The 13,264-nt window shown below is 37.2% G+C and overlaps 1 protein-coding gene across 1 annotated transcript in view; it reads right to left on the minus strand.

Annotated features, from left to right (window-relative positions):
- Positions 1-10,330, minus strand: part of LOC129078504 (histone-arginine methyltransferase CARM1-like) — a 153,624-nt gene extending 143,294 nt beyond the window's left edge. Inside the window, exons 1-2 of the mRNA XM_054583311.1 lie at positions 10,285-10,330; positions 9,941-10,066 (exon numbers count right to left, since the gene is read on the minus strand). Of these exons, the coding sequence (XP_054439286.1) occupies positions 9,941-10,066; positions 10,285-10,330 (172 nt within the window). The remainder of the gene's footprint in view (positions 1-9,940; positions 10,067-10,284) is intronic.
- Positions 10,331-13,264: the final 2,934 nt, after the last annotated feature.

Here is a 13,264-nt window from a genome sequence, read left to right on the forward strand (position 1 = left end):
CTTAGTGTCTTTCCTTAAAAATAAGAAGAAACAGTAATGATACATCAACCTCACAGGGCTCCTGTGAGAATTACTAGAGAAGGTATAGATACATACCTTTAAAAATATATAAAAATTCAATTATGCTCAGACAATGCTGGGCCTTTGCTTGGTGCTTTCAGTCTCTCTCAGAATAAAACCAAGATGCTCACCATGGTCTCCAACGTCTCACCTGATCGGACCTCCAAGCTCCCTGATCTCACTGTTGCCCTCCTTCACTTCATCTAGGCCTTCTGTTCTCAGTGCATTCTTCAAACACACCCTGCCTTAGGGTCTTTGTAGTTCTGTTCCATTGTCTGGACCATCCGTAGTCCCAACACACACACACAGCTCTCTACCTTCTCCACTTTCATTTTATAATCAAATATGTAATCAGTGAGGCTTTCCCTCAGAAAGTACCTACAAAGAATACACACACAATCCCTAGTCATTCTCTGCCTCTTTCCCTGGTTTATTTTTCTTTTCAGCACTTATCTCACACAACTCACTATATGTGTTCATTTATTAGTTGTCTGTATCCTGTTAAAATGTTAACTACATATTTGTAAAGACTTCTGTTTATTCAATACTGTATCTTCATCCATAAATAAGTGCATGGCATATAACAGACTCTCAGTAAATATTTGATGAATGAACAGAAAGTAAACCTTGCACATATCTAGTACATTCATAGTCAGTATGTCATAGATATGAAGTCCATTTAATTGAAACTTCTTTCTCTGTTGACATCTGCCATTATTAAATATCCCCACTGCTTCTAAAATACAATGAATTTTAATGTACTGAATTTCACAGTGGTCTTTGAGATTTAGGGAGATGATTTGACTGGTGACCAAATCAGGCTTGGAGAGCACTGAAGAAGGAAAGGAGGAAGGAGAGAAATATTCCTCACAGGTATATTTGGATATTTGATCATTCTTTTTCTAGTGATGCCTCATTATCACTACAGGTCAACTCCCAATAAAGTTGGATTTTCTTTCTTACCCAAGTTACAGATAATTGGCAGCTGTTCACTTCTAAATATAAAATAGCAGCCTCACATTTCAAATGCCACATCCTCTTACTCCAAGCAGAGCATATCTCAGAAATTTAACAATCGTGTCTGATGGACAGTGACACCACTAGACAGCTTTCTGTCAACACCCAGGCTGACAAATGACAATCAAGGTCCCATTGCCACCTGGGAACTGGGCCATCTGGGACCCACTGAGTCACAGCCAGCTTGTTCCTCACTTGCCTGCAGCTGCGGACTCCAGTCCTTCGCATCCCAACCTGCCTTGACAGATCCAGAATGAGGGGTCAGCTGCTTGGCTTGTTCCGTTTCTAAGGCCAGGAAAATCAGACAGGCAGCCAATTCCCCGGGGACAGTCATTGATTTTTGAAAACTATTAAATTAAACTAAGGAGGACCATTAACTTGCAAACATCTGTATTTCTAATCCTTCTGGTACTGGGATTCACTCTTAGTAGAAATCAAGAGACACATGAACTCCAGAATAGGAAGGAGTTATAAGGCACTCTTGGGAAAATTTTCAAGCCTGAAATTCTTGGTATTGATTATTTTTCCTCCTTACAGAACAAATGAGGCTAATCAATTATAGCTGTAGTTCTAAAGCAAGATGGGCCAAAGTCTTTGTGTTTATTCCTGAAACATAGGGTTACACACTGAACCATTAAAGAGTTCATAATATCAGAATTAGTCCATGTATGAGCTCCCTACTTAGAAATTTTCCTTGCTTTTTTTGATTGATATAAACAAATTAAGTAGAACCTTAGTCATTTGAATCCGGATCTCATTACTGAGTCCAAAATCCCTGCATCAAGGAATGTAATGAAAAGGGTCAGTTCACTCTTTCTCCTTGTCCGAGAAGGCATCAGATATGACCTACGGGGGGCGGGGGGGCCTTTGTGTGGGAATAATAGACTCCTGTCATTGGCCTCCAACGCTGAGTGAGCCATGCTGGTTCTGGGTCTCGTGACTATCCAGGCTATTTAAGATTCTCTCAAGTAGAGGGCTGGAAGCAGTGCAGGTAATGCATGGCCACTGGATGTGATAGGGAGTGAAATGTATCCCATTATCTTTGGACTTTATCTATAGCACTGCAATTTAAAGACTCAAAGAAAAGTTTTTGTCCAGGAAAAGAAGGCAGTTCAATTTGAGAGCCCCTAAAAAGTAAAATTCCCAGACCTGTTATGACTCTAGGTACCAACTCTGAACAGTACCCTACGCTTGAAACATGGACATTGTGGAAATATGCATTCTATTTAGAATTAACCAGCATGACTTCCTTGAACACTAAGCATTCTACATGTGAACATATTAGAAGGAAGGTTTTCCATTCGTCTCCATACTGCACAGCTGCTCCTTGTTCTTGGACTGGCTATTTTTCTTAAAACTAAATGTGTCTCTCCTGAGAGGCTGTGTGGCGGTGTGGGAAGAGTCAGTTAGCTGTGGACTTGAATCCTTCGTCAGTTAATAACAGTCATAGTACCTTGAAAAGTAACTGATTTTCTTGGAATCTCAGTTTCCTCATCAGTAAGATGATCCAATTAAATTCTTCCTCAAATGGATGGTGTGTTAGATGGAACATCAGGTTAAATGATTATAATAAAAAGTAAAAATGGCATTTAGCTCTTAGTTTAGTTATGCCCCATTACATGGTCACCACCCTCCCCCCAAATTTTCCATTTCTTAAAGAAATCAGTGAAATAGAAAATAGATATTATTGATCTATAAAGAAAATAGTGCAACTAAAAGCTGGTTTGTTGAAAAGAATAATACAATTGATAAACCTCTAACTAGGCTGATCAGGAAAAAAAGAGATGTTAAAAACAGTATTAAAAAAGAAATAGAAGATGTTATTACAGAATTACAAAATTAAAAGAAACATGCAAATTATGAAAAAAAAACTGCCAGTAAATCTGACATCTTAGATGAAATGGAAAAATTCTGTGAAAGACTATAAGATTGACACAAGAAAGGAAATCTGAAGATTCCTATATCTATTTTATTCCCATTGATAAAACTTCAAGCCTTAATGATTCACAGGGGAATTCTATCAAACATTTAGTGGAGAAATAATGCCAGTTCTACACAAACTATTTTATAGTAAGCATTTCACCAAGTTCATAGAATATAATTTCAATAAAGCCAGAAAAATACTTAACAAGATCTATCACCCAATTATGATAAAAAAATATCTGGCAACCTAAGAAAAGAAGTAAACTTCCCCAATCTGATAAAGGGCATCCACAAAAGACATACAACAAGCATTACACTTAATGGTGACTTCCCCCCTATAATCAGGAGAATGTCAAAGACAACTGCTCTCTTAGCTCTAGTAAGCATTGTAGTAGAGGTCATAAGGATTTCAGAAAGTTAAGAAAAAACATAAAAGGCATAAAGATAAGAATTAACACTATCTCTATTTGTAGGTGACACCTTTTTTTAAACTGTAGAAAATGCTAAGGACTCTAACCCATAACTACTAGAAGTAGTAAGTGAATTTGAAAGATTGCAGTATCCAAGATTAATATATTTTTTATTGTTTTTCAATCACAATTGTCCCCATTTCCCCCCATAACTCTCCCCTACCCTACTCACCCCCACCTTCCACTTTAAATCCTCCCCACACAATCTTTGCCCATGGGTCCTTTATACAAGATTAATATTGAAAATTAATTTATTATATACTTGGGGCAGACAACTGTATGTTTTCAAAATTTTATTTATAATAGGCTGAAAAACAAAACATTTAGGGATAAATTTGTCAAAAATTGTGTATGACTTCCACACTGAAAACTATAAAACATTTTTGGTGAAAAATCAAAGATCTAAATAAATGGATAGAGATTCTCTATTCCTGAACTGGAACCATGGGATGTTAGTAAAAATTTAACAATTGGTTGCCCCCGCAAAACAAAAAAGATCCCTGTTTATGAAGGTTGCCAATTCTGTGGTGTAAATTCTCTCACCCTCACTAATTTCAAGCTATCAAATTCCTGAAATTTTAATAAGGCTCTTTCATAATTTAGTATGCACTGTCTTCAGCTCACCAAAGATTGAAAGTCTAAATATTGTTAAAATGACAATTCTCATTAAAATGATCAATCTCAAGTATAAATAGACCAAGCACTTTTGTAGAAACGGACAACTTGATTATAAACGTTTTATGGAAATGCAAAGCATCACAGCTATCCAGAGCAATCTTGACAAAGATCAAAGTTAGAAGACTTAAAACTATCAGACTTCAATTATTACTTGAGAGATAATTCTGACAATGTGATAGATACTGGCACAAGGATAATCAATGAACAGAATACAGAGCTCCAAAATAGACTAAGTTTATAGACAGTCATTTGACTTACAAAAGTCTTTTCAACAAACACTGCTACAGTAACTGCTTATTTATATGGTATAAAAATAACCTTTGGCCCCATACATCATACCATATAAAATTAAAATGCATTATATTCCAAAAATATAAAGCTATAAAACTTCTACAAGGAAATACAGGAAAAATAATTTGCTATTTGAGGGTACACAGAGAGTTCTCAGGACACAGAATGCAATAAACAAAAAAATGATAAACTAGACTTCATCAAATTTTAAAACTGCCTCACATAAGATATCATTATGGGAATAAAAAAGGAAGTTACAGACTAGACAGCAACATCCATAAATTACCTGATACACAGCTTGTCTCATATATAGAAAATAACAACTCCATAGATAAACAACCAATTATTAACAGGCAACCAATTTTAATTCATAAGCACATGAAAAAGTGCTTAACATCATTAGTCTGCAGCAAAATTTAAATTAAAACCACCATGAGATAGAAGCAAACCACCAGCATGGTAGAAATTGAAAAGACTGAAACGCCAAATGTTGGCAAAGATATGGTACAACCAGAATCTTGTCCATTACTGATGGGAGTATGAAATGATATAATCACTGTGGAAAAAAAGATTGGAACAAGAATGTTTATAGTAGCTTTACTGCTCATAGCCCAAATGTGGAAAGAGTTTCAATGTCTATCAAAATAAGAGTGGACAAACTGTGACTATTGCTTAGCAATAAAAAAGAAAAACTGGCGATTACAATACGGTCTGCAGAAGTAGTGGATCCCTGGTCACAGAGCTGCCCAGAGACCCTCGAGGAGAGACTGGAGACAGAGGTGTTGAGGAAACAACTGGAGGAATAACCGGGGAGTCCTGGTGCTGACTCCTTCCCCAGTCCACATTCTCCCTCTGGCTCAGGCAGACTACTGCCCTGACAGCAGCCTGTAAGGGCACAATAGTCCCACCATCAGGAGGCGCTGCTCTGCTCTGTGGTGCCTAAGCCTGGCAGATGAGGACAGAGTTACCAGATTGACAATTAAAGGAGACAGACACGGACAGTAGAATCCTGGAGGGCTCAAACAAATGACCCAAGATCAGATAGGGTCAACAACTGACATCCTAAGAGGCAGACCCAGAAAGAAAAGAAAATAAATAAATAAATAAATAAATAAATAAAAGACCCAGCTACTACCATAGACGTTTAATCCACAAAGTCAGGAAATCTAGACAGCTCAATTGAAGCACAAGCAAAACAAAAACAAAAACAAAAACAAACAAACAAAAAAAAACCTCTCACAAAAATGGGGAGAAAAAGAAGTTCCCCCCAAATGAGAGGGAAGGAGGAATCCACAGAGAGAGCTAAATGAAATAGAGGCAAGGGAACTATCAGATATTGAATTCAAAACAATGGCTCTAAGGAAGCTCAGTGAGCTCAGCCAGCTCAGAGATAACTATGAGAAACTGCAGAGGAACTATCAGGATCTTACGGCAAACTATATCAACCCGGAAAAGGACATAGAAACTATCAAGAAGACACAAGAGAATATGAAGAATACCATTTCTGAATTGAAGAACGCAGTAGAAGGAATCAAAAGCAGGCTAGATGAAGCTGAGGATCGAATCTGAGAGCTGGAGGACAAGGTAGAAAAAAGCTCCCAGAAAGAAGAAGAAATGGAAAAAAAGACTCAAAAAGAATGAAGAGGCATTTAGGGAAATGCAGGACAATCTGAAATGCAATAACATCCACATAATAGGGATACAAGAAGGAGAAGAAGAGGAGCAAGGGATAGAGAACCTCTTTGAAAAAGTAATGATGGAAAATGTCCCTAATTTGAGGAGAGAAAAGGTCTCATGGGTCCAGGAAGCACAGAGGGCCTCATTCAAGAGGAACCCAATGAGGCCCATTCCAAGACACATCATCACTAAAATGGCAAATATCACAAAGAAAGAATCCTAAAGGCAGCAAGGGAGAAACAGGTAGTAACATACAAGGGAGCCCCAATACGGCTAGCAGCTGACTTCTCAACAAAAACACTACAAGCTCGAAGGGAATGGCAAGAAATATTCCAAGTAATGAAAAGCAAGGGCCTACAACAGAGGGTGCTCTACCCAGCAAGGCTCTCAATTAAAATAGAAGGGGAAATAAGGAGTTTCCCAGACAAAAGAAGGCGAAAAGAATATGTCTCCACCAAACCAGCACTACAAGATATGCCAAAGGGACTGGTTTAAGAAGATGAAGAAAAAGAGTGAGAAAGAGAAAAACACAGGTACAAGGGGGGAAAAAAAATGAATAGGTTTCTATCAATAATAACTCTCAATGTAAATGACTGAATGCCCCAATCAAAAGATACAGGATACCTGAATGGATAAGAAAACATGACCCACACATATGCTGCCTACAAGAGACCCATCTCAGAACAAAAGACCTACACAGACTGAAAGTAAAGGGATGGAAGAAAATATTCCAAGCAAATGGGCAAGAAAAGAAAGCAGGGGTAGCAATACTTATATCAGACAAAGTAGATTTCAAAACAAAGGCCATAAAAAGAGACCAAGAGGGACATTTTATAATACTTAAAGGAAGAATCCATCAAGAAGACATAAACATTGTAAACTTCTATGCACCCAACATAGGAGCACCCAAATACATATATAAGGAAAATCCTGGATGACTTCAAAAAAGATACAGACAGCAACTCCTGATAATAGGGGATTTTAACGCCCCACTGTCAAAAATGGACAGATCTTCCAAACAAAACATCAACAAGGATATTGTGGAGCTGAATGACCCACTGAATCAAAAGGACTTAACTGAAATATATAGAACCTTCCATCCTAAAGAAGAAAAATACACATTCTTTTCAAATGTGCAAGGAACTTTTTCAAAGATAGACCACATGATAGGACACAAAGCAAGCCTCAGCAAATTCAGGAAAATTGAAATAATACCAAACTTTTTCTCAGACCACAAGGGTGTTAAACTGGAAATCAACCTCAGTGAGAAACTTCAAAACCTTGCACACTCATGGACACTGAACAGTAAACTATTAAACAATGAATGGGTCAATAATGAGATAAGAGAAGAAATCAAAAAGTTTCTAGAAACAAATGAAAATGAACATACAACAGTCCAAAACCTATGGGACACAGTGAAGGCGGTCCTGAGAGGGAAGTTCATAGCAATACAGACTTACCTAAAAAAGACAGAAATGTTTCAAATAAACGACCTAACACTACAACTTCAAGAACTGGAGAAACAACAACAGATAAATCCCAGAGCAAGTAGAAGGAAGGAAATAATCAAGGTCAGAGCAGAACTGAATGACACAGAGACGAAAAGAACAACTCAAAGGATCAACCAATCCAGGAGCTGGTTCTTTGAAAAGATAAATAAAATCAACACGCCTTTAAGCAGACTCATCAAGAATAAAAGGGAGAGGCCCCAAATTAATAATGTCAGAAATGAAAGAGGAGAAATAACAACTGATACCACAGAAATACAAAGGATTGTCAGAAACTACTATGAACAATTATATGCCAAGAAATTTGAAAACCTCCATGAAGTGGACAAATTTCTAGAAAAGCATAATCTTCCAACACTGAAGGAAGAAGCAGCAGAAAGCTTGAACACACTGATAACAGCTGGGGAAATTGAAGCAGTAATCAAGAAACTCCCAGTACGCAAAAGCCCTGGGCTGGACGGTTTCACAGGAGAATTTTACAAAACATTTAAGGAAGAGCTAACCCCTGTCCTTCTCAGACTATTCCAAAAAATCCAAGAGGAGGGAAGACTCCCAGACTCTTTTTATGAGGCCAGCATCACCCTGATCCCAAAACCAGATAAAGACCCTACAAAGAAAGAAAACGACAGGCCAATTTTGCTGATGAACATAGATGCTAAAATCTTCAACAAAATATTGGCAAACCACATCCAGCAACCTAAATACCCATCTGTAGATGACTGGATCAATAAATTATGGTACATTTACACAATGGAATACTATGCTGCAGAAAGAAAAAAAGAACTACTGCACTTTGTGACGGCATGGATGGAACTAGAGAGCATTATGCTAAGTGAAATAAGCCAGGGGATGAAAGATAAATACCATATGATCTCACCTGTAAGTGGAACCTAACCAACAAAACAAAGATGCAAGGAAAATAAGACCAGCAACACTGAGGAAAAAAAAGGAACTAACAGAGACAAGAGGGAAGGAGGGAGGAGTGGGCGGTGCAAAAGGAAGGGAAGGGGCAAGTCAAGGAACATATAGTGAGGACCCATGGACAAAGCCAAAGTGGGGAAGGATTGAGGGAGAGAGGGGAGAGGGGGCAGGGGAAAGTGTGGGGGGGAAGGCAGAGAAAATGTATTTGAAAAAATAAATTTTAAAAAACAAGAACGAACTACTGATGCCTGTAAAAACATGGATTAGAGAGTGTAATGAATGATTTCTTTTACAAAGAGTTCTAGAAAAGACACAGCTAATCCTTAAGGAGAACAAAAATGAAAACAGTGATTATTTCAAGAAGGATGAGAGTAAGGAGTAACTAGGGAAGGACATAAGATAACTTAGGAATGCTGGCATTCTTGAGGTTTTATGTATTTTAATGCATGTAAATTTAACCACAATAGAAAAACTGAGAAGCATAAACAAAATTTGAGTTCTGGTTAATAATATGCAGATTGAAGTATTACATAAGGGGGTAAAATGTGCTGGATATTATAATTTTCTCTGAAATTCATCATAAAAATATGATGGACTGATGGATGAATAGATGAATAGGTATATGATAAAACAACTTCCAGCTTCTGGATGACTCTCAGTCAGTTTAGAAACAAGAAACCAGGTTAACTTCTTTATCTCAAGCAGTTACCATAATGAAACAATTTTGGACATCCTAAATATCCAGAGGAGAATTGATACCATTGCTAATACTTTTCATTGACTGCATTAACACCATAAGATGGAACAATTTATATCTAAGTTAAAGAAATGACAAGTGAGCATCAAAGATAGACCCATGGCATTGTAAGTCCTAATTTTCATTATCAAGCTGGAAATCTTCGAGTGCCTTTTAATCCTTTTTTAAACTAGTTCTAGTTATACTTTAGTTTACCTCCCTATTGCTTGACATTTGTTGTCCAGAATCTAAAAATGCTCAGCAGGTAACTCAAAGACAAAAACAGAAAGAAATCATTCTAATTGACACTGAAACTGAAATTCATATTTCTGCAAACAACCTCAACTTCAAGGAGAATCAATAACAGTGGTAAAGACCTAGATAATCCTTGGTGGCCTCTGCTGCCACTCTTGATGAAGGGGGACTGAAAGGGAGGCTATGATCAAAACGTTCTCCTAGTCTACGAAAAGGCTGAGAATTCTCTATCCTTAGTATCTAGTAAGCACCAGAATCAGTTTTAAATCATTATTTCAATCATGACAATTCACATCAGGAAAGATGCTGCTGAAAGCCAACCAATCAGTTACAGTGAAAAGTCAGCCAATCAGGGAATTCCTTTTTCAGGGAAGACAGGGGGTCATGACAAGCACAAAACTTACCAGCATGAGACTCAAACTTTAGTAGAGCGCTGTTGTACCCCAGAGTAATCAAGATGGACTCCTTCCCCACACGGCAACATTCAGTATCTCTGTTGAGCAAGCATTTAAAGACACAGAGGCCATCAGCTATAAAGGGTGAGAAAAAAAAAGAATTAGGAAAATCCATTTTGAGCACTGCAAAAAGGTTCATCAATGCCATTCCAACATTTCTCTCATGTTCTCAAAGCACCTCATTTCTTTTTTTTCTTAACACAATCCCTCCTGGGACATAGGGGAATTTGAGGGTAAGAAGAAATGAATCTAACTATAGGCAAATACCAATTCTTTCCAGGAACACCACTCACAGCTGACACTGGCTTTTGCTTTAACATCCAGGGTTCCATTACCCATAACACTATATTCCCCAAATCATTTTGTATCTCTTGATGCCATCCTAGGAGAGTTCAGGTAATGTCACTGTGGGTGATTCTTGAGCACCTATTATGTGCCAGATATATCACAAAAATCTCTATTTGTAAGTATTATCACTGCCAATGTTCCTAGCTGAAGACAAGGCAGAGTTAGGCCCAAATATGTACAGCTGATAAGGGGCTGAGCTGGAATTCAAGCTCAGGGTTGAATTTGGCTCAAAATCCCATGTTGCTCCTACCACATGTGCTGAGTGAGGCAAGTGTGATAAAAAAGGGAACTTAGTGTCTGCAAGAAGGGCCCATGGTGAGTCGCTGGGATCTCATTAGATTCCTCCATAGACTAATTGGGTACTAACTCATTAATGCTGTTAGCCCTAGGGTTGCTATAGTATGGGACAAAAAGCAATGGCCTTGGGTTTTGCTTTAATCTTTTCATCTTTGATATTTACTAACGGAGGAACTTTAATCACCTCATCACACTGAGTCACATTTTTTCATTATGTAATGAAAATATTGATGCTCATTTCATAGGCTTTTTGTTAAACCTCAAAAATGAAATATAGATAATTTTTAAAGTCTTATTAAAACAGTAAGACTATTGTTATTTCTCTCATTATAAAGCAGATCTTAGCTATCTTTGTCTTCCATTCTTCCTTACAAAATCAATTGCAGTAAATGTATTAAGTTTTAATTAAAAACATAATTGTATATAAAATTCCAGTGTTACTCGTGAGCATATGTACATTTGTGCACAAACATTCAAAACACACGCAGAGTTAAGATGATCAAATGTTTTCAAATATTTTCAAGCATTACTTCAAATGAATGAGTACCTCCTGATGGAGGCATTCACAGATATTTTTTACAAAATGTCTTGGCTGGTTAAATAGTGCAGATGTTTTGAAAACATTTTCCTGGCATAAAACATGATTACAGGTTGTTATTGCAGCCAGTCAGTGTCTCAAAGGCATCGATGTCTCCTTGCAGGGAGGCAGTCATGAATACAGATGCAGAAGCAGGGAGGTTGGGGCTCTCCTAAACAATATGTTTTCTTAAAATCACAAGAAATATTTTTCTAAGAAATCAGGATTTTTAGTATTTCCCAATTGTTTTTCTTAAGGTTTTGAAGTAGGATAAGATAGAATGAAGAAGGGAGGATCCAGTCTTCCCAAGTTCCTTGTATATACATGACTATTATAGTCTGTGAGCTCTTTGTGAGCAAGGGCAATTTTACTTTATTCTTGGGTTCATTGCCTTTTTTTCTCTGAGCCAAAACCTAGCACAATCTGTAGTACTTAATACATATTTTTTTGAAACAGTGGAAGCATAGCTCCATGTACTGATGGCATCCTACCCCAGAACAGATAAAAAGTTTCAAAATTTATATGACTCAATTCTCCTTAATGAGATATGTTCAGACTTTTTCTCTTGTTCTTGTTCATTTGGTTGTGATTTAATTTGGGTTAAATTGAGTTGCCATTTTTTCCTATTTTCATAAATTGCAAAATGCTTACCCTTGCATACTCTTTTCTTTAGCCTCTCCCTTTTCTGTTTAAATATGGTGGGGAAAGTCTTTTTTAAGTATGTCATAATATCCAGAAAGTACTGGTAACTATTTCAAACATTAGAATATACATAAGGTAAATTTTTTTTTAATATTTGAAACAAAATTAAAAAGTAATGATAAACTAGGAAAATGTTTTCAACATACATGACAACTTAATATCCCCAATATACAATCAGCTCTAAAAGATAAGAAGAACAAGCATTTCTATTAAAAAGTTAATAAGAGAGGCCCATTAGGCAATTGACAACTAGAAAATGCCAACAGCAAAATTTAAAATATATATGTTGACAACATCAAATATTGGAAAGGCTGTAAGAAAACAAGGAGTGGTCATTACTGAGAATATAAATTTCTATACTCCTGAAATGTATTTAGCTCATATGGCTTAAAATTTTAAATATTTATTATACTCTTTGCTAGACATTCTACTCATAACAAATTCTTCTATGATGTACTTTATCTAGTGTGAATGGATGTATATTCAAGGACGTGCATCTATAGAGGAGTTTACTATAGCTAGAATATATAAAGCTAAGAGTCTGTCACTTACATGATTGACTAAATTAAACATGATATCTCAGCTTTCAGGTTGCAGAACAGCATATATAATACCATTGTAGCAATTTAATATTGTGTTTATCTTCACTGAAAGCTGTTTAAAAAGACAGACACCAAGATGGCAGCATAGATAAAAATAGCTCGCCTCCTCACACACCACCCTGCCACTGCACAGCTGACCTTTCACAGACAGCAGAGGTTGGTGGTCAGTGGTCACAGCCAATCCTTGCAGCTGACTGGCCTGGGTAAGTCTCTCCCACTGACCTGCCAACAGCAACCAAGGCTCAACTACAAGAGGAGGGCGTACTCAGCCCACACAAAAGGTACACCTCAAGTAGTCATCTTGGACTATAGGGGAAGCTGTGCCACTGGACCCTGTAGGACACCTACTACATTAGGCCACCTACTACATTAGGCCACACTACCAAGACACAGTGTCAAAGCAGCTCTACCTATTACATAGAAAGAAAGAAAAAAACACAGGGAGGCTTCCAAAATGAGTAGACAAAGAAACATGGCCCAGATGAAGAACAGATCAAAACTCCAGAAAAAGAACCAAACAAAATGGAGATAAGCAACCTATCAGATGCAGAGTTCAAAAAACTGGTTATAAAAATGCTCAAGGAACTTACTGAGGACCTCAACATCATAAAATAGATCCAGTCAGAAACAAAGGATACACTAATTGAAATAGAGCAACTTACAGGGAAACAACAATAAAGTGAATGAAGCCGACAATAGGATCAATGGTTTGGAATGTGAGGAAGCAAAAAAACAACCATGCAGAAC

The sequence above is a fragment of the Pteronotus mesoamericanus genome, unplaced genomic scaffold (assembly GCF_021234165.1).
Source record: "Pteronotus mesoamericanus isolate MK-2021 breed Mesoamerican mustached bat unplaced genomic scaffold, CSHL_Meso_final contig_73, whole genome shotgun sequence".
In the NCBI taxonomy this organism is placed as follows: Eukaryota; Metazoa; Chordata; class Mammalia; order Chiroptera; family Mormoopidae; genus Pteronotus; species Pteronotus mesoamericanus.